We start from the raw sequence: 22528 nt of genomic DNA, 5'->3' as shown, positions 1-22528 counted from the left end.
ATTTGAACCACACATCCCTAATTTTGGGGAGCAACTCAACACCACGTCTGTATTAGATATATGAGTACTACATGCCTTCCTCATCAAAAGTGAGCCAGTTCTAATTGCTTCTTAATTATGTTCCAACAAAAAAATGTCCTTACCTAGATGGTACAAAGAAGAAAAAATTGTGTTGCTGAGGGAAAACAGTTGAGGAATGCAAGTCAAGAGTATAACATATATAGTCATATTTAGAAGCATAAACACCTTAGGAAACATATGATAAATAAAAGGCAACAACATCAAACCTCCGTCAGTAAGCCAGGACATGAAGAAGGAAACAACTTCACTAACCTTCAACATCAAATTGAAATGATGCAGAAGCAGCCAGATTCTGGCAAAGCCCCTATCAACGCTGCAATTGAATAATGAATCTGGGGCTTAAAAGTGCCAGAAGGAACTCTGAAATCAGTTTCTCTGGTACATTTGTGTTTTACATACATGCCTCACCCTGACATACCCTAATGCAAACACAAGTATTCAGAGCTTTCGATTTGTAAACTGAAGAATTTTTTCATTGCTTCATACTTGGAAACAGTAAATATCATTCATTATTTAAAGCTTTGGGCATTAGGATGCAATTGCTTCACAGGTTAAAGGATTCAAGTCCAAACATGGATTAAAACTTTTGAAACTAAGCAGATTTGAACAAAATTCGGAGCAGCTAGTATTGAGTTTTGTTCAAATCCAAGGACTCAAATTTGTATTCCCAGATGCACAGTCACTCTCTTTTGATGATGTTCAATCCATTATCTGGATCTTTGATGCTCTAAACCCTCTCAAAAGTTTCCACCTATCCATAATTTTACGTTTCTCTCTCAGGCTTTCTTATCATAGCTTGCCTTCAGTCCCAGAACTTCCCCATGTCTGAAATCACAAAATGGGAGCTCATCATGTGATTCAAAACAGCTCATCTGTCCCTGTTAGCTTTGCAAACTCGCTTTCATCAATGGCTCCCTTTCTTAGCTTTTTCAGCAGGCGGTAGTCCTTTGCTAACTCCTCTTCATCTTCAATTGTCTGAGCAGCACGTCTCTGCTTGGCTGTTTTCTTCCTCATCCCAGTAGCCGCGGCATTTGGGGCAGTGTTGGCCTTCCGTGGTTTTGGTTCATGGTGTTGTACTGCTTTCTTTGCTTGCAAATTCTTCTTGCGTTGTTTTTCGCGAGCTTTATCCCTAATGGTTTTTTGAAAAATCAACTCAATATCACAAGCTTATATTGAATTGAAGAAATTCAATTTTAAGAGTACATGTTTAAGGGCTATATGCACAAGGAAGTATGCCTAGTCTTCATGTTAAGTCAACTGAAGATGAGACACTACCCGGAGCTATATAAACAAAGCACCTAAGCATAGGTTCTTTTCAAAGGAGAGAGAGAAAGAGACTTTAAAAACTTTTGCTCCCTATAAACATTGACTGATTAGGAAGTGAAAAGAAATTTTAAGGAGATATAAAATGTAGTGATTCCAAAAAAATAATAATAAATTAATTAATTAATAAAAATTTAAAATTTAAACTTAAAATTGAATTAATTAATATTAATTAAATAATATAATATAATATAATAATATATTATATATATATAAGATTATCACCTGAAGCTTCAGGATTTCAACATCCAGAGAACCCCCTCCCCCCCCCCCTCACACTAACTCTCTCTCTCTCCTCTGCTTTCTCTCTCTAGATTGAGCGGCGGTCTTAAGGTCAAATAAGAAAACGGACACCCCCACGAGGTCCCGGCTTCGATTCTTAGCAAATTAATCGGAGCAAATTTTTTATTTGGAAATCCTAAGCACCACTCCAAGGCTAAGGTGAGGAGTACAAATTATGTCTGTTGTTTTAAAAAATTTAACCAATTAAATTGTAGTATTTGATTATATCAGATTTTGGGAATGTTTTAGGATTAAGTTAAATTGTAGGGATTTGATGAAATTAGATTGTGGGAATATTTTGGGAATTAGATTAAACTACGGGGATTTGACCATATTGGTGTTTTTAAATATGTTAAAAATTAAATTTAAATATGAGAAGTGGAACATACCCGTGTTTTTGTTAGAATCTAACTGATTAATTGGAGTACGTGGGCTTAGGAAATGTTAAAATAATTATAATTTCGAGGTAAAGCTAATTAAACATAGGCATGTGAATACAGGAATTTGTGCAAACGCCGTGGGCGTCAGTTTAGGATCCTTGCAGGCACATTACTAGAAAAAAGGTAAGGGGAATTAAATTATGTCAAGAATTTCTGAAAATTAATTGATTAAATTAAAGTATGATATAAAAATATTATACGTGATAGTCTGACTTATCAGACATATAAGAAATAATAGTTTTGGGACTATCCTATGTTTTACTGGATAATTATTATATTGTTAAATATTATTGAAAAACCTGTGTGGCATGAGAAAGGATTTTGATTACTATAAAGTGAATCTGTGAATATATATTATATGATGAGACGTGATTTATGTTGAGATAAAAAACAAATATGTTTTAAATAGATATGTTGACATGAGATATATACAGATACGTTCTACATTGATATAATGATATGAGTTATATATAGATATGTTTAATACAAATATATTGGGATGAGATATATATAGACTAGTTTTATCAGATATGATGATATGTGATATATATACAGATGCAAATTTCATTGATATGTTAAAATGAGATATACACAGACATGATGAAATATGATGAACAGCCATGAGTGTCATTTACACATGGACACTCATGAGCTTGAGCTTGTTTATGAGAAATGAAAGCTTTTGGAAAGATGTTATTATGTAGACTGAGTGGTAGAAATGAGAACCCGGTGGTTAATGATATGAGAGCACGGTACCGTTGCTAGTGATTGAGTTAGTGCAACCACATAGCTTGGGGAGCGTGTTGGTAATGGAAGTCGATTGAGCATTCGGAGAGATGTTGACTGACCCTAAGTCCGGACCAGGTTGCAGTGGGCTAATCGTACTACATACGAGGTATTTTACTGAGCATGATCATATATACGGGAAAAATATATAGATGCAAACGTGTATATATGGATATGAGTACAATTTCTATGATTTCTCAGTTAGGTTAATTTTTATACGAACATGATATGATACACTAAAACTCATTTGCCACACACTAATAATAATTTATTCCCGCTTACTGAGAGGTGTCTCACCCCAAGGATTTTTAAACATTTCAGGAAGTCCAGAACGCCAGGCGGAGCGAGCTCCGAGACAGCGGAGGCTTAGATTTCCATAGTTCAAGGTATGTTTTATTTTTGGGACTGGGGATATGTTCGTATGACCCTTGGGATAACTCATGGATTTTTGGGAGTTATATGTACTTTTGTGGAAACTCTAGAACTCTAGTATTATACATAAGGATTAAAAGTTTTATATTTTTCCGTTACATTGACTTTGATGATGATATTGTGGTATTAGAGATGTATGGTTATAATATATATATATATATATATATATATATATATATATATATATATATGGTTGAAAAATCAGGGCGTCACATAAAATTAGAAGACAGTTCCAGTCACAGGAGCCATTTTCCCATGAATGGAACAAGGTTCCTTGCAGATCCATTTACTTTGTACTAGTAATGCCACATGCATGGCACATGTTTGCATGAGAATGATATTATGCAAAATATTTTTATAATTCTTTATTAAGTATGAAGTTTCAAATTTACTCATAAAAATTTATATTTTGTTTAAAACTATAAAATACAAGCATAAGCATGAGATACTATTATGGCACTACATAAACAGATGGACAAGAAAAATCTTTAAGATACATAAAAAATAATGAATCTCAATATCCGACTTCTTCTAATGATAATATTAATAAATTTATTGCATTTTTAAATTGTGATTTTCTATTAAAATCTTCCTAACTATTTTTTTTTTTTTAAACTTAATGATCAATTAATAAGTTTTTTAAATCTCAACTAAATTTAATATTTATTATTTGGGGTACTTCTAGGTCTATAATTTTATGTCTAAAATTTATTTTTCAAAATTTATATTACCATTTCACAATACTTTTAGAGGCCATTTTATTATAGGATATAATTTTTATTTAGTAAATGATTTAAAAAATTTGTACTTTTATATATGGTATGCATATAGCAAGTTTATTTTGATTTTTAGCTAAATCTATTTTCTTTTTTTACGTTCAAACATTTAACTTTTCAATTTATTTTTCAGAATTTATATTACTATTTCACAATAATTTTAGAAGCTATTTTATTTTAGGATATACCCTTTGTTTAGTAAATGATTTACGCTACTTGTACTTGTATATAGCTAGTTTATTTTGATTTTTAACCAAATGAATTTTATTTTTTTATATTCAAACATTTAAATTTTCCAAAAATAGATTATATAAATAGAATTTTATCTAATTTTGGTTTAATTTATTTTTTCTAAGAATATTTTGTCATACTTTCAAAATATAAGGATAGTTTTTCCATAAAATAATTTATCCTACTTGTATTTTTAGTAATTCATAAGATAGGTATAGATATAGATATAGACACCCATACACACATATTGTTAGTTTATTATATTTTTTAACCAACTGAAAGTTTTTTTTCTTTTATGTTAACAATAACTTTGAGACATTCTAAGTGTAATTTTATCTAATTTTGATCGAGTTACTTAAAAATATATAAATTTGCTTCTCTTAGAATTAATTTGGTCTTATTTTCAAAAGATTAGGATATTACTACACGGAATGATTTATACAATCTACATTTGTATATATAGTATAAAAATTCATTTTCTTTTATAAATGTTTAGCCTACTTTTAAAAGATTTAGGATACTTTTGTCCACATATTGATTTACACAATTCATACTTCTATATAAAAGTATTGGAATTTACTTCTATTAAGAATTTTTTGTCTTACTTTCAAAAGATACGGATATTTTTGTCGACAAAATGACTTATACTATTTGTACTTTCATGTAGAGTGTAGATACTCGGAAGGTATAGTAGAAGAGTACAAGAGAGTGCATACTTATACTTGATCTCCTCCAAATTGATATCTTCAACAGGAGCAAAACCCTCAGTTGAAAGCGAGTGATGCTTTACCTCAGGCATAGAAGGGAGCTGCAGTAAGCCATATCCCATGGCCAATTTACCAATTTCAAGTTCTTTCCACCTGCAAATACAAAGAGAGATTCAAAACAAACACACAAGGAAAATGAACAAAAGGACATGTAATAATTTTAAAGTAGAGAATGAAGCACTGTGAGCACCTGAAAATGTAAGAGCAGTGATGCTCTTTATATCCACGAATGAATGAGACAAACGCCCTAAGTCCTTTCTCCATTACATCACGGTCCTGCTTTGCAGCAGACCGTATCTAAACCAACATATTTCCACAGCTTCAATATGATGTGAAATTATTTAACACAATAAAAAATAAAAATAAGAAGAATATCACATCCATGCATGCGACGCATGCACACAGACAGATGACTGAAAAGCAAACGCATTCAAATTTTCCAAGTAAAAGGTATGAGTGTTATGGGAAAATGCTCACATTAGGAACAATATCACAAGCCTCATCAGAACATTTTCTCTCTTCAATAGGCACCCTTCTTAGACGCAAGAATTCTACATAAGCCTCCTCCTGTGATGATATGCACAAATGCCGCCATTGTAACCAAATCATTAAATGCAAGCAGTAAGAAAGATAAAGATAAAGAATTAAAGGTGAAATTATCAAACAAGGAATAAATAACAGTGACAAACAATTGCTGTGATAAAAAAAAAAATGAAAAATGACACATGAAAGAAGAAAACACGACACATGCATGAGAACAAACCTTTGGTAATAAGAAAACAATGGCATTTCCTTCCCTGCCCATCCGAGCAGTTCGGCCAACTCTGTGTATAAAAACGTTTGGGTCCTGAGGAGGGTCATACTGCCCAAAAACAAAAAGAAAGCCCTTTTGAGATAAACAAAGAATTATATTAAGAAAGAAAGAGAATAGATACAAAAGGGAGGGCAAGGCATCTCCACTAAACAAGGAACAATAACAAACCAAAAACAAGTGTTAAAAAGAAGAAATAAAAGGAAATCCAAAACAAATAATGAAGTACGACTCTCCAATCTCTCCGTATATCATTCACAGAAACTCCTCAAAAGAGCCCTTCGCTGGACACCAAAGTGAACCTATTCTGAAAGCCTACAAATAACAAGAACTACAGCCATTAAAATTCAAAATGTGCCAAATTTATGCAAATACAGCACAATTCCAAAGAGAACCTCTACAGCAGCGGCATAAAATGTCCAAATAAGATGGACAAACCTACAGGTCTCCAAAAATTCCAAACAATTTGTACCATATCTCTCATGAGAACACACAATGCAAAACAGTTGAAAAATAGCCTCCCCATTTCAATAACACGCAAGCACACAACAGAAGATAAAAAATTATCTGACCACCTCTGTAATGACTAATTTGTCCTTAATATTAAGTAGTTCAATAAGCAATAGTCACCCCAATCCAATAATGAGCACGCACATCAGTAGATAAAATGTTATTTGACCTTCACTATAAAAAGTGTCCCCTTTAGTACTGATCCTTTCAAAATTCCACCGTAAAAAGATTTGATTTTGTATGGAATCTTAGATTTTCAAATAAAAGAATGGCAATCAGCATTAAGAAACAGAAGTCAAATTAACAAAATCCAGCTTTACCACTCCCATGGAAAAAAAAAAAACAAGAATATTCAACATCAGAAAACAATATTACTAGTCTTTCTCTCATTCAAATTTTTTAGCAAAAATGAAATTTCAAGAAACCACATTCCAATGAATTACAGAATCCAAAATAGGAGCATCATAAAGATTACATAAACAGAAAAGATCAAAGGGGCATTCCCAACCCAAAGGCCCTTCCAAATCTGAATGTGCACTCCATTACCAACTTTATACCTTCCTTGGGAACTGGGAAAGGAAAAGGGGGATGAGATATCTGAGAAAATAAGTTTGCACGGCTAACATTAAGCCCTGCTCTAGTGTCGCCTCCATTCTCCTGAAACCTGGATTGCCTAATGCCGGAGGGAATCAGGGAAACAATGCTGTCATTTTCCCAGTAAAGAGATGTTCTTAGGCATACAGGAACTATATCAAATAACAAAATCTCTTTCATTAACACCACCCCAAGACCACAACGTCTCTAACTTTGAGAGCATCATAATCCTAAACAGAGATGAATTACAAAGGAATAGAAGAAAGACTGAAAGAGAGGCCTGAATCAATCAACAACTGAATTCTTCTACTAACCAAGAACTTTGCCTGATTTCTGCCTCCAACTAATCTCCTCCCTCGTAAAAACTTCCTCAGACTCATTCTGCAGCTAAATTCTTCTTTTAACCAAATCTGTGGAGAGAAACCTCCTCCTCTGATCTATCCAGACTACCAATTTCCTCCCGAATATAATTCTGACATCTCCAAACACCTCCGAATTCCAAACTTTTAACTTATCCTTAACAAAACGACACACTCTTCCCACCAACAGTGGGACCAAATCAACAACCCCAAAATGAGACGACCAAATTTTCTCAAAGCTGAAAGAAGTGGGAGCCCACCTAGCAGGACTAGACTCAAGAACATCAGGAATCAGAATGATGATCAAATTGCAGCCCTCTAAAGATAAGTACTTTAGCCTTCAAAACTTGCAACCTGCCATCAAGGATATGATTATCATACAATTCTTACAAGAAGATCCTAAACTAAGTAGAAATGCAAATTTATTGGTACTGGTGTCCTAGTAAGAGACTCAAAATGGACTTTTAAAATACATATATATATTGGAAGTACAAGGCAACAAGTTCAAGAAACACGATGGATGTTTTTGCTTGTCACTGTTGTCAGAACTGCCATAGCTGGAAGGCTTATTCTATTACCACCCAACAAGTTCAGATGTCAATATCTTATTTATACAAAAATAGTCAAGAGTCATAAAAGTATTACTAAGCAGAGTGATCATTCCCTTCAAGGGAACTTATGGGAAGAAATGATGCTGGATAATTTTGGTAAGTATTTGTCTAGAGTAACTTAATATTAGCTTTGAATCAAGCCCATTTGGCCAAAGCAGTTGGAGCTATTTTTGTTAATATTATTCTTAGTTTTGTTTTTGCAGGTCAAGGAGTCTCAACCACAGTTACTATTCCAATTTTTTTCACTAGGATGGTTTCTAGTTTACTTCTGAAAAATATTCTAAAATATTCGATGCAAGTTCTTCCTAGAATTGTTAGTTTTAGATAAAGGAATAAGACTGCCTGCCTAAGAATATTAAAAAGAACTGGGCATTTTGAGAATAACACTACTTTTCGCAAGAAGTCACTAAGTAAAGAGGGCATGGGAATGGTGGGAGGGAGAAAAGGAGGAAGAAATGAAAGATCCCTTGATTGGTTGGAAGGTGAGAGATGGGGGGAAGGGAGGGGTGCATTTTGAGAAGAATAACACTGTGTTTCACTAGAAGTCATCAAGTAAGAGGGCATGGGCATGGTGGGAGGGGAAAAAAGAGGAGGAAGTGAAATATTCCTTGATTGGTTGAAAGATGGGGAAGGGGGGGAAAAGAGGTGCATTTTCCTTTCAGGTAATCAGAATTCTCTCCGACCCCCCCCCCCCCACCCAAAAAAAAAAAGGGGGGAAATGTAGGAAAGATGAGAAAAAGTGTAGTTCCTTCTTTCTTTCTTTTTGGGTACATATCAAACCATGATTTATTTCCCTTTTCTTCCATTTCCCTACACAACCAAAAACATCAAAGAATGTAGCAACCTTTCCCTTTCCTCTCATTCCCCTTCCTCCCAACTTCTCAGTTTCTTTCTCTCCCCCGCCTTGAAACCAAACATAGTATAGATTTGACAATTTTTTTGTTTTTTTTTTTTCCACAAGGACTCTCAGATCACTCTTTCAGTCCTCAGCAGGATTCTTCACTTTTGTAGTGATTAGACACAGTTATTATGGTGATGTATTCCCCTTACATGTGTCTCCTCCACAGTAACTTCCCAGTTCCCACTGATCTCATTTCAATTTATTTGCAGTCATCAAATTAATTTTCTGCATTTTTATCTGGATATAGTCAGAAAAATATTTTTAATCATACCCTCCCCCTCAACCCCACCCCCCCCCCCCCCCAAAAAAAAACAAAAACAAAAAACCTTATTAGCCATAAAAAGCTTAAAAGCCTTCCAAATGTTCTTCTGAGAGGAACTGTCAGATTATTCTTTCAGTTTTAACCATACCCTCCCCAAAAAAAGAACCCTTCTTAAGCATAAAAAGCTAGAAACCCCTCAGTTCACCAAAATAGGGATAAGTGCATCATAGATTGTCAACAAACGGAGAAGGATACTCAATAAATGCTCCCAACGGGTAGATCATTTGGCAAACTAAAGCCTCCCCAAGCACAAGCTCACGAGTTCAAGTCCTGTATAGGAATCCTTTGGAATCAAACAGCATTTTTTAAGTAGGGGGGGAGTAGTAAGGACTAAGTATGGGGTTTAGCTTGCTAGGTCCAGATAGCATTCTGATTTTGTGAGGGTTCCTCTTCTTAATCATAATACTCAATAAATCAGTGACTTAATTTTTTCAGGGGACATTTTTTACATCACGTGTAAATGGACTTGTTCGATCTGGTTTTCAAATTTCACTAGTACTTGGAGTTGGTCAAACATAAAAATATATTCATAATGAAACACAGAAGCAGCCATAAACACAAAATCTCCATGTGCAACGAAAAGCCTACATACACAAGACCACCTCCCCAAAACCCATGTTGATAGGAACTTTGTGCACTAGGATGGTCTTTTAATAATACGAAATAGACTGTTCCACACAAAAGACAGAACAAACTGAAATTAACTTGAATGTGAGTAAAGATCAATGTAAAAGTTTTAAATCAACGAGCCATTCAAATACCATTCCACTGCCCCCGACAAGCACATGCAATTTAAAGGAAGACTAAAATAAAATACTGCATACCTGGATTGGATGCATCTAACATTGACAATGCCCAATTCATTATCATATATAGAGCCTAGCCTCACAGTCAATGAACAACCTCCCCCCCCCCCCCCCCCTCCCTAACAACAACAAAACCAAACCTTAAGTCCCACTAGGTGGAGTCGACTATATGAATCATTTTGCGCCAATTTATGCGATCATCGACCATTTCTTTTAACAAATTCAAGGTTATTAAATCCTTACTATCTCATTCAAAATTATTTTAGGTCTACCCCTTACCCCTTCTACTGTCCCCCACAGTAACTCACTCTTCCTCACTGGCGCACCACGTGGCCTATGTTGTAAGTGTCCAAACCATCTGAGTCGTCCCTCCCTTATCTTCTATAGGAACTATACCTAACTTAGCACGAATATCTTCATTCCTTAATTTATCTTCCAGTGTTATACCAATCATCCATCTAAGCATTCTTATCTCAACAACTTTTACTTTTTGGATATTCTATTTCTTCGGCGCCCAACATTCTGATCCACATAACATGGTTGGTCTTATAGCCGTCCTATAAAACTTCCTTTTAAATTTTAAAAGTATTCTACGATCACAAAGCACACTTGAAGTACTTCTCCATAATACCCAACCTGCTTCAACTCTATACTTTACATCATCTTCAATTTCTCCTTCAGCTTGCATAATAGATCCAAGGTATCGAAATCTATAAGTGTTATTTATTTCTTCATCATCAAGTTTAACTTTGTCTCCAATATTCCTCCTAGCTCCTACCATTATTGAAATTACATTTCATATATTCTATCTTATTTCTACTTATCCTAAAGCCTCTAGATTCCAAAGTTTTTCTCATTAATTCTAGTTTACCTCTACTCCATCCCTAGTTTAATCAATCAATACAATATCATCTGCAAACAACATATTTCATGGAACCTCATTTTAAATGCTCTTAATCAATTGGTCCATCACTAAAGCAAAGAGATAAGGACTCAAAGCAAATCCTTGATGTACACCTATGGTGATTGGAAATTCTCTAATTTCTCCATCTATCATCCTTATACTAGTCATTACTCCAACAAACATATCCTTAATGACATAAGTATACCTACTACATAAACCTTTTTTATGTAAAACCCACCATAGAACTTCCCTAGGTACCTATCATATGCTTTCTTTAAGTCAATAAATACCATATGCAAGTCCCTCTTCTTTTGCATAAACTTTTCCATTAATCTTCTTAAAAGATATATAGTTTTTGTGGTAGATCTCCCATGAATAAAACCAAATTGATTTTTTGAGACCTTTTTTTCTAGTCTTAATCTTTGTTCAACTACACATTCCCACAATTTCATCGTATGACTCGTAAGTTTAATTCCATAATAGTTATTACAATTTTGAATATCTCCTTTATTTTTGTATATAGGTATTAAAGTGTTTTCCTCCATTCATTTGGCATTTTCTTAGTTTTTATAATTGTATTAAATAAATATGTTAACCATATAATTCCCTTATCACCTAAGCGTTTCCAAACTTCAATTGGGATGTTATCCGATCCTAAAGGTTTTCCATTTTTCATCTTTTTTAGTGCAAACTTAACTTCATTAACTCTAATTTTGCGAATAAATCTCATATTTTTATTCTTTTCCTCATTTGTCAATTTTAAGTTTAAGCCTTCTATTTGGTTTTCATTAAACAACTTACTAAAATAACTTCGTCATCTATCTTTTACGTCTACGTCCTTAACCGAGACAATATCATCCTCACTTTTTATTCATTTTACATTTCCTAAATCCTTACTCTTCCTTTCTCTAGCTTTAGCAAGTTCAATTATATCTCTTTCCTCTTCTTTTGTATCCAATCTATCATACAAACTATTAAATGATCTGTGTTTAGCTTCACTAACAGCCTTTTTTGCATCTTTTCTCACCTCTTTATACTTTTCAAAGTTATCCATATTTCTACATTTTTGCCACATTTTATACCAAATTCTTTTTGCCTTCACGGATTTTTGGACATCATTATCCCACCACCAACTTTCTTTGCTTTTCGAGAATCTTTCCCTTGATTCGCCTAAAATCTTTTTTGCTATCTTTTTAATAGAACTAGCTAATCTACTCCAAAGAGAATTTCTATCTATCTCATCCTCTATAGTCCAATCCCCATTTTTAACATTTTATCTTTAAATTTTATTATATTTTATCCCTTTTGGTTCCACCACCTAATTCTCTTACACTAGTTTATTTTATCTTTTTTCTTCTATTTTCTAATACATATATCTAACACTAACACTCTATGTTGTGTAGTTAAGCTTTCACCTGAAATAACTTTACAATCCTTGCAGGATAAATGATCTACTCTCCTAGTTAAAAAAAAAAATCAATTTGACTTCTATTTTGTCCACTTTTAAAGGTTATTAAGTGTTCTTCTCTCTTCTTAAAGCAAGTATTAATTGTAATAAAATCATATGACATAACAAAGTCTAAGATCATCTCCCCAAGCTCATTTTGCTCTCCATATCCATATCCTCTATGTATCCTCTCATAACTTTTATTATCCCTTCCAACGTGTCCATTCATATCTCCTCCTATGAATATTTTCTCAGTCCCTAGTATGCCTTGTATAATACAATCCATATCTTCCCAAAATTGTCTCTTAAGATTTTCTACTAAGCTTACTTAAGGAGCATAAGAACTAATGATATTTATTATCTCTTGGCCTAATACCATCTTGATTTTTATAATTCTATCCCCTACTCTGTTTACATCAACAACGCTATCTTTTAAGTATTTGTCTACAATAATTCCTACTCCATTCTTATGTTTTTCTTTTCCATGTACCAAATTTTAAATCGTTATTTATCAATTTCTCTAGCTTCCTCCCCCACCCATTAGTTTATTGAAGGCAAATTATGTTAATTTTTCTTCTAATCATTGTGTCCACAATTTCCATGTTTTTACTCGTAAGTGTCCCTATATTCCAAGTTGCAATCCTTATTTCCTGAACTAACTTCTTTACCAGCCTACATCCAGAATGATGTAAAAACCCTCACATATTTGACACCATACCCGGACGCCGACACGGCACGTGGCTTCGGGGCAACGACCTAACCCACCTTCGCCCACTTTTCGCTACACCCGAGCGATACAAGTTCAACGCTTCGCTCATAGGGGATGCCCCAACAAATATTCGGTAAGGATTCATATCATAATGATCTGACAAATTTTACGCTAGCTATCAACTACCAAATGTAACCCTCCTCCTTTACCCGGCCTTGGGACGAAAGAAAACAAAATTCACTTGCAACCCACCAAAGGAAAAAAAAAAATTAGAATTGTGGTGTTCTCCCGATAGGAAAGAGAGGAGAAGAGAAAAAATAAAGGGTACACCAACTTTTAAAAGAAATATAAAAAAAATGGAAGGAGGGACATTCATTTCAATGTGAATTTGCAAACAAATTATCCATGCCATAAGATCACAAGATGAATAAAAGGCAAACAGAAAAATTATCAAGCTACCTGCACTATGCAATCAACACCTGGAATGTCAAGTCCACGTGCAGCAACATCAGTACACAGAAGAATGCCACTTGAAAGACCTGTAAATAAACCTAATGCTTTCTGCCTTGCTTTCTAGTGGACACAAAAAAATGGAAAGTGTAAGAATGCAGAGTCAAGTAACCAGCACACTTAGAAAACAACAGATGATCAGTTTTATGAATGCTGATTCTGGATCATGAAGGATGAGAGTCATAATTTTACCTGTTGCATCCCCCCATGAAAAGGAACAAAAGAGCAATCTTTTAGAACAGCAAGACGTGGAAGAACAACTCCCCAGTAATCAACACAAGCACAAGTCATAAAGTAGCTGCAAAAGTAGGAAATTATTTGCCTATGATAATTAATTGTCTTAAGCATGATAAAATCAAGCTGCATTTCTATCCATAACTCACATTATTATTTTTCTGGACTTGTTCCTGGTAAGGATATCAATAAGCTGAGATGATTTCTTATCTGCCTCGCATTCCAAATACTACAAAATCATAAGAGAGATAAAGTCAAAAAAAATGAAAGGGAAAAATCATGCAAATCACTAATAACAAATTGTTTTAAGTTGCATAACATAAAAAGCATGCAAATGACGCAATGTAGCAATTTGAAAAATCGTGTGAGACAGAGATTGGCAACTGGTAGTAATACCATGAATGGGATAACACTACAACACGATCCTTGGTTCCTAACTTCATATAATGGACAATGATTTGTAAATGTCATTGCATCCATAAACTTATTTCATCATAAAATTTTGTTAAGGAATTGAAAACAATTGGTGCCTAATCGCCTATAATAGCCATTAAGTCATAATAGGGATAGATCTTAAAAACAAATTTTTTATTTGATCAAAATTTTGAGAATGGGTTGACAACATCATGATATCTGGTTCACAAACCTTTAGGTTGTCATGAAGAGAAAGGAGACTTTTAATTAGGACATTGTCTGGGCCAAGAGCCATAGTTACTGTTTCATTTTGTTGTTTTTTTTCCTCATTGTTTATACTGCAAGACCCAGCCAGATGATGTCTACTGGTTGGTAGTGGAAGCCCTGGGTTGCATAGAGAAAGGATAATGGAATTACTTATATTAAAGGAATATCCGGCTGTTTCCATCATTAGTTATAACTTATTCATTGATGTGAATATAAAATTTAAAGAACAATTTTGAAACAAAGCAATGTGGCAGTTGATCAAGGTTAAATGTTCAAACAACAAAACAAGGCTATGTTCCTGTCAAATAATACTACAGAAAATGAGCATGATTCATTAGAACCAGCACCATATCGAGGTACAAAATAAGTACCATTTTACACTGGTTAGGTGTGAATGCCTCAATGGTAAGGAAAGGCCTTTGTGAATTGTGATAATGGAACCTCCAAACAAAAACAGTAAACAACAATTATGTTCACTAATTCTGGTTGACACATCAAGAGAAAATATAAAATTTTGAATAAATAAATAATCAAATTTAAATTAATAAATGGAGGTTGAACTAAATAGAAAGACATACCTCAATGTGAAGGCCTGAAGGTGTTTTTGAAGAAGCCATTTGTTCTGATGATGCTGAATCATCAGACAGCTTTGTCTCTGCACGAACTTCAACCCTCACAGGATTCCTTAATCCAGCTTTTGATAGCTCTTCAACTGCCTCAGTTTGAGTAGCTGAGAAAAGACCAGTTCTACGAAGCTTGGGTAAGCGAGATATAATGGAATTTATCTGCTTCTGAAATCCCATATCTAAAAGCCTATCAGCTTCATCCAAAATCAAAATCTGTTTCAACAAGAATTATAATTTATAAATTATAAAATCAATTCTAATATTGCCACCAAAATAAATACTTTGTAAGCCATAGTTCAACGTTAAATTCTGCCATTTTTCATCAGAGAAAAACTTTAAACACTCCACTTCACTAGATACTCTTAACCAGAAAATTTGAAAAATAAGGTAAGGGGCAAACAAAATGTGGAAGAGCCAACATGAATCCATGCTCAGCATTCTCAGCAAAAGAGGATTTTAATTAATACTCCAAGGGACATAAAACTCTTTTCAGCCTGTCTCAAATTCAGTAATATTCCTGTCTTTCATAAACTATCAGAGGCTCAAATGTTCATGCCTATGACATTAGAACATGCTCTGTCACAGCACAGCATGTTTGAATACTGTTATGAGAGCATCATTATATATTTACCAATATTTCACACTCAATTCATTTCTTGAACCCATAATTGGAATACTATGGCCATTGGCTAGAGCATACTAACAATTCCTTGGAATTTTAAGACATTTTGCAGGAAAACCTAAAAACAGCATTAATGAAAGAAAAGAAATGTATACCTCAAGATTCCGAAAATCCAATTCATCCATTCGTTGCATTATGTCATATAGCCTCCCTGGTGTGCCTATTAATAAATTTGCTCCTTCTTCCTCTATCTTCTTCACGTCAGCTTTTACTTCTACTCCTCCCACCAAAAGCAAGGATGTTATACTAGATAACGTTGAAATAAAAGGCTGAGCAACATGATATATCTGTGATGACAACTCCCTGGTGGGTGAGATAATTATTCCCATTACCTGTAGACAGTTCAATTAGGAACTTCAGAAAGAAACAGGAACAAATTTGAAGTTATGAAATCAGTCACTTGCTCATTCTGGCTGAGAGTTAATGAAACAAATGTTCCACAATAATACTAGGGAATATCCCTGCGAGACCAATGGTATTGGATAGCTGAAGTGTTTCCAAGGCATTTTGTGTACATGAATCCCTAATCTTCTAGTAAAATTAATCCTCCATTTGAAAAATAGCTACATCTAGAGAAAAAATATTCAAATTTACTTTAACTAAGGTACACTTTGGTTTATTAGCATTTTGAATGTTCTTTTCTCACTTTTAAAAGATCAAATCAATCCAAACCCATCCCTCCTGGCCAAGAAAAGTACTTCAAAATTATATGCGTACATGTATATATAAGTACGGATACCCTAAATCATGATGATTCTTGAGGACAACATATCCTAATAACAAAATGTATGACAAAACATTCTAAAGATAATGGAATTTAACTAAATATATTTTTTGTAGGCAAAAATATCCTTAACTTTTAAATGTATGCCAAAACATTCATAAAATTAACAAAATTCAATCAAATATACACTGTATAAAAGTGCAAATAGCGTAAATCATTTTGCAGACAAAAATGTTTAATCATTTAAATGTAGGACAAAACATTCCTAAAAATAATAAAGTTCAACCAAATTTTAACAATTAACTTAAATTCTAAAAAAAATATTAAGAATAAAATAATAGATCTAGAAGTAGCTTTTGGATAACAAAAGTAAAATTTATTTCAAATTAAACATTACTCAAACAAAAAATAGTAGTTATAAAGATATTAGTTAATGAATAACAATTAAATAAATATTTAATTATTGAATGATTAAGAAATTGTGTATAAAAAAATATTGCGTGATACCGAAGGATCCCTTTATACAATTAGTATATAAATAAATAAAAATCATGACTTATAGACATGCAAAAAAAAAAAATCTTTTAGAAAATAATACTTTTGATATTTTCAAAATACTTTATAAATGTTTATCACACAATAACTTAAAATGTTTATACATCTTTCAAACTGTTGCATCTACACATACCGATCTAATAGTCTAATATATTACACTTACTCTTAGATAATAAATTTATACTAAATTTATTTAACTTTATTTCAATATCAATAAGAATTTTCTTGTATGATATATCCATGTACACTATATAGCATTTCCTTTAAATTTTTTAATTTTAAGAACAACACGAATGCATGATCTATCAGTGAATATTTGTGAATATCAAATAAAAATAAGTATACTCATGAGAAAGTATTATCAATTTGTTTAAAACTATAAATAGACTACCACTAAATTACCATATTGCAAGTCTTAAAAAACTAAGAAATAAAATTTTCAACGAGAGTAGCATGTCTATATCTTTGTTGTGTCCATACACTCTTTGAATGCCTCCTGAACATGCATGCTACACTTCATTAAGACGTCATCCCAATTTTGAGAAAATATTTTTTAATGTTTGAAACTTTTCCAACATCTCATGGGGCACTTCCTGGGCGGTGCTCCTCCTTTAAAATATATTTAAATATATAATGATACATTATAATATGACTTTGTGTTATTTTATTCATAAACATAATAATCACAAAAGAAAAACTATAACAATTTTTGTTTTTATTTAAAAAACTACAAGAAATTACAAGTAGCTTTGAATATTCATACTTTAATTTATAACTCAATTTTGAAAATATAATAATATCAATGTCTTTAAAATAAATCTAAGCTATATCATATATTATTCAAACATAACTCAAGATTACTCACTTACAATCACATGCAATGCAAGTGACACATTTACTAGTATAATTTTATGCATTTGAAAAAGGATTTTGATGTCATATACAGAAACTTCCTTCAAAATCTAGAACTGCTGAACTACTCTATAATCTCTGAGACACCAATGTTTGTGCTTTGCAGCAAACTAAAAATTCTAAAGGAGTTCAAAGGCATTTCAGAAGCTTCATGTTACAGTTACTCAATGCGGTCGAGCATGGCTACGCAGCATGCAGGGTTGGCTCACCAGGCTTTGTTGCAAAATTGTTTTGATGGTTTTACGTTGTCTACATTCAAAACCAAGAAGTAGTCTTATTTGGAGCTTCTCAAGGCTAAGGAATCTATTATGAGGCAAAAGTTTAGAAGTCCATGGCTTAAGTCAGGACACCAAAACACAAGGTTCTTCCCAAATGGTTTCTACAATGATAAAAAAATGCTATAAAAGTTCTTTATGATCCAAATGGTACTAAGCTTGAAGGCTACGATAGTATAAGAGGGATATTCTGAATTTTTTGAGGGTTCGCTAGGGTCTATTGACTCTGCTAACCCTGAAGTTCATCCCAAGCCCTGCAATCTATACTGTTCACAAAATATTTTCGGTCACTCTCGCACCAAGAAATCTGCTCTTAATAACGATATTGATCAACAGGAGATAAAAAAGCCCTACTCTCATATTCTGACGAAAAAGCTGGAGGACCTGATGACTATAATGCTCAATTCTTCCAATGGTGTTGGCATATCATCAGGGAAGAGTCAGAAGACTTTATTTATTTAACAATTCAAAACTACTGAAACAGATTTCATGCAAAACTTATTTTTCTGGTTCATAAAATCTAAAAACCCCTCTAGTGTTTCAGACTGGAGCCTATAGCTAGCTTGCTGTAATTTAGTTTAAAAGTGTTTGACCCAAATTATGACATATAGGCCTCAATCTTGTCTTCCTTCTTTCATCGTCGGTAATGGGCCAAGCTGCTTTTATTAAAATGAGACAGTTGCAGGACAACATTTTAGTGGCTCTATAATTATCGCATAGCTATCAGTAGGATAAAACCACTTCTTAAATTTGTATTGAGGTGGCCATAGAAAGGAACTCTTTAATTGATCGTGTCACCTGCATTGACACTCCTTTGAATTTTATTTCATGGATTAAGTAGTGTATTACCTCTCCTTATTGTTCTGTCTCTCAATAGGCCTTTAAAGGGCGTAAGGGGAATGGGCAGGGTGATTCACTGATCCTATTTCACCACATCATTTTGTAATGGTTATGGAGGTGATTGGCTAGGCTTTTAAGAAGAGCTCCCCAGAAAAGGCTGTCAGATATCATAGCAAGTGTAAAATAGTTAAAAGTCTCACTCACCTCAGTTTTGCAGGTGATCTCATTTTATTTTCTTATGGTGATTTAGGTTCAGCTAAATGCACATATTTCACAAACTTATTGGTTTAAGAGCAGATCTGCCTTATTTTGCTCACGTATTGATCTCCTAACTTCAAATTGATATAGTTGATTGATTGGCAATCCTTGAAGGGGCTCTTCCTGCGAGATATTTGGATCTCCCTTTAATTACCCAAAAAAAAAAAAACAGAGAGAGAGAAGTTCACTGCTAATGACTTGAGATTCTCCTGGAAAGAATATCAGTGAAAATTGGTCTGCAGGACCATAATTTCTCTCTTTTTCTGGCAGATTACAACTTACTAAATCAGTTCTTTTCATCCCCAATATCATTGGTGCTCAGCTCGTATTTTCCCACAGAAATTCATTAATAGTTTAGTACATAAATTCAAATCTTATCTATGGCATGGTAATGAATGGAGCTCAACTAGTAGCAAGGTCAAACTAGAAGGATGTGTATGGAGTGTGGACCATATGAGGAAGGAAGTTTAGGCCTCAAAACGATTAGAGGACTGGAATAAGACTTCTGTTTATTGAATAATTTGGAATATTTTCTCTTCTAATGAGTTGTTGTTGGGTGCTTGGATTCATTCCTATAAACTGAGAGTTATGAACTTTTGATCCTCAAAGATTTCTCCAGTTTGAACCTGGATGTGGAGAAAAATTCTGCAAACATGAATTGACATATACCCTTGCTTCAGACAACTTGTGGTAATGGTTTAGCTACATTTCTTTTTATTGATAAGTTGGGGCCCTGTTGGATCCATAGTTTTGGCTCTCAAATCATTTAGGAGTCCAATCATAATTTTCAAATTGAGATTCGAATTGTGAATTGAAATTCCAATTTTTGGAATTGCAAATTAAGAATTAAATCAAATCAAATCGTAAGATTTGGAAATTTTTCCAAAATCAATTATAAATGATATGCATATATTGATATAAAAACAAGAAGCAAAAAACACAAAATACATTTAAATTTTGATAATAAGAAAATCATATTTCATGTGTATGCTTTCCCTAAACAAATAAGAAGTAAGAGGATGAGCTACGAAATATTAATAAAATAGTAAACTTTAAGATGTTTAAGGGAAGGAATCAATAAAAAAAAAAAAAAATTGAACTTTTGGAGTTTATCAACAATTAAAAAAACAGTATTTCATGCATATTCTTTCTTGGATTAAAAAGAAGAAAAAAAACGTAATTAAGCTAAAAAAATTGTAGTAATTGAACAAAGTACTAAAAGAACTAACTTTTGAATCTTAACAACACAACGAAACATGAGTACCACCTTAGCCGGTAAGCCGGTAAGTGTTCCACCCCTTCTTCTCAATGAGCGCTATACTCCTAAAGCGAAGAATGGTTTTGTTAAGGTAATATAAGACCCAATTTTCTATTTCTCCTATTTTTAAGCACAAAATTGACGAAAACAAGGAAAGGAAGGTAATTATGTAAAAATAAAAGAGATAAAAAAAAATGTTGCTTTGGGGGTCTCAAACTAGTCGAGTATGTTAGGATATGATAGATCTAGAATTGCGTTAATCGAGAAATTTAGATCAATTCAATAGATTCGGCAATGATTAAGTTGATTTTAGATTTTTGCTAGTAAGATTTAAATCTATTTGGTACGGAATTGATACGAATCGTATGAATTGAATCATGAATCATAAGATTCTAACAATTATGAGTCCAATTCCCTCCCTTTCATGAGTTGCTAATTAGTTAACTCTTATGGTTCATGGAACTAGTCTCAATGATCAACTGGTTTCCAATGTGATCTTCAATTCTTTAGTCCACCTAAGATGCAGCCTCATACTTTTAATTCTAACAGGATTTTCTAGGAAATTGAACCTCAAATTTCCTTATGCATATGTCTCCTGCTGTATGTTGGACTAAATCTGTTTGATTCTCAAGGATTAAGAGGTTCGTTAAGTGGGAAGTACATCTTTCACCCTTTTGTGTTCTCTGTTCTGAGAGCTGCACTGATGAGGATGTTTATAAGAGATACTTTGCTCATAGCTTTGAGCTTAAATCAAGTTCTATTGGGAGCATTGGGCTTCACTGGCTCTATCAAGTCGCTCTACCAATTCACTTCAAGCCTATAATAAGTTATTTTGGACTGCTGCTGTCCATCACAAGTTGCTTATATGATGAAGTCCAGCTCGATGCTGAAGATACTACATGAACATGTCTATTCGATATCAAGGGTAGATTGTATCATTCTAGAAAATACAGTTCGTAAGTTTGTAATGGATTGTAGAACAAGCTAGACTAATGCCCCAGTTGGTAAACTAGTTGAATTTTTTTTTTTTCCATTGGCCGACTAAATTTTCTGATGCTTAGTTTCTTCAAAGAAAGAAAAATACTATTTAAGTTCAGAGCAAGCTTTAAACAAACAAAATCATGTGATATTTTTTTTATCTCGACTTCTCAGCAAAACAAACAAGGGGCGAGGATGAAATGAAGGGAGGTCTCTGTCTCACCTGGTGAGGCTTGGGGGAGGAAGAGCGGCGAAGGATCTCAACGAGGGGAACGACAAAGGCTAGGGTTTTTCCAGAGCCAGTGGCGGCATCGACCGCGACGTCTTTGAAGCTGCATAGCAAGGGGATGGTGGCAGCCTGAACTGGCGTGCAGAACTCGAACCCGCCTTGGCTTAGGGCGTTCAGAACCGGCTCGGACAGCGATGGCCTGAGATCGGAGAAGCGAGTGTTTGTTAAGGCTTTGTTTGGACTAGCAAAGTCCGGCGATGCCATGTATGTTGCTTTGCATGCATCAGTGTTGCTGTTTCAGAAGGTGTAATCCCTGATTAGAGGGTTAAGTTAGCAAACGCAAACCAGTCAAAGCTATATCATTTTAGGAATCTGAATTCTGAAAGCGGAAGTAAAAGATGCAGTTTCAGAAAAACATATGCGGTACACGCATAAACATTTGCCAAGATAAAGTAAATAGCGAGTTATTTTTTAAAAAATAAAATAATTACGCCTAGCAAAAAAATTATAAATATACTTCTAAAATAAAATAAAACAATATCTTCAATCAATATTTTTTTTTAATATTTATTTTTTAACAAACCCTTAATGTCAAGCCAACTCATGAGTTAATCAAGCTTGATTCATGCTATAACCCTACTGGGTTTATTTTACTAGAATTTGTGTTCAGCTTG

At 33.6% G+C, this 22528-nt stretch overlaps 1 protein-coding gene across 1 annotated transcript; it reads right to left on the bottom strand.

The window, feature by feature from the left end:
- Positions 1–532: 532 nt before the first annotated feature.
- On the bottom strand, positions 533–22295 carry LOC131166279 (DEAD-box ATP-dependent RNA helicase 18). The gene is made up of 11 exons (XM_058124683.1): positions 21849–22295; positions 15921–16157; positions 15096–15356; positions 13986–14065; positions 13795–13900; positions 13552–13665; positions 5882–5980; positions 5596–5685; positions 5309–5415; positions 5068–5211; positions 533–1210 (listed from the first exon to the last, which is right to left on the bottom strand). The coding sequence occupies exons 1-11, from the start codon at positions 22116–22118 to the stop codon at positions 940–942; spliced, it is 1779 nt and encodes a 592-aa protein (XP_057980666.1). The 5' UTR covers positions 22119–22295; the 3' UTR covers positions 533–939.
- Between the last annotated feature and the right edge of the window lie 233 nt (positions 22296–22528).

This window comes from Malania oleifera, chromosome 10 (genome assembly GCF_029873635.1).
Source record: "Malania oleifera isolate guangnan ecotype guangnan chromosome 10, ASM2987363v1, whole genome shotgun sequence".
Taxonomy (NCBI): domain Eukaryota; kingdom Viridiplantae; phylum Streptophyta; class Magnoliopsida; order Santalales; family Ximeniaceae; genus Malania; species Malania oleifera.
This window is presented reverse-complemented; position numbering and strand designations above follow the sequence as displayed.

What these genes read in the sequence shown, in the direction of transcription:
- LOC131166279 (XM_058124683.1), bottom strand. Translation starts at nt 22,118, where the DNA reads ATGGCATCGCCGGACTTTGCTAGTCCAAACAAAGCCTTAACAAACACT. An exon ending in CACTGCTCTTACATTTTCAG is followed by an intron (nt 5,212 to 5,308) that starts GTGCTCACAGTG and finishes TTGTATTTGCAG; the next exon opens with GTGGAAAGAACTTGAAATTG. An exon ending in TTGGAGGAGATCAAGTATAA is followed by an intron (nt 1,211 to 5,067) that starts GTATGCACTCTC and finishes AAAAACCATTAG; the next exon opens with GGATAAAGCTCGCGAAAAAC.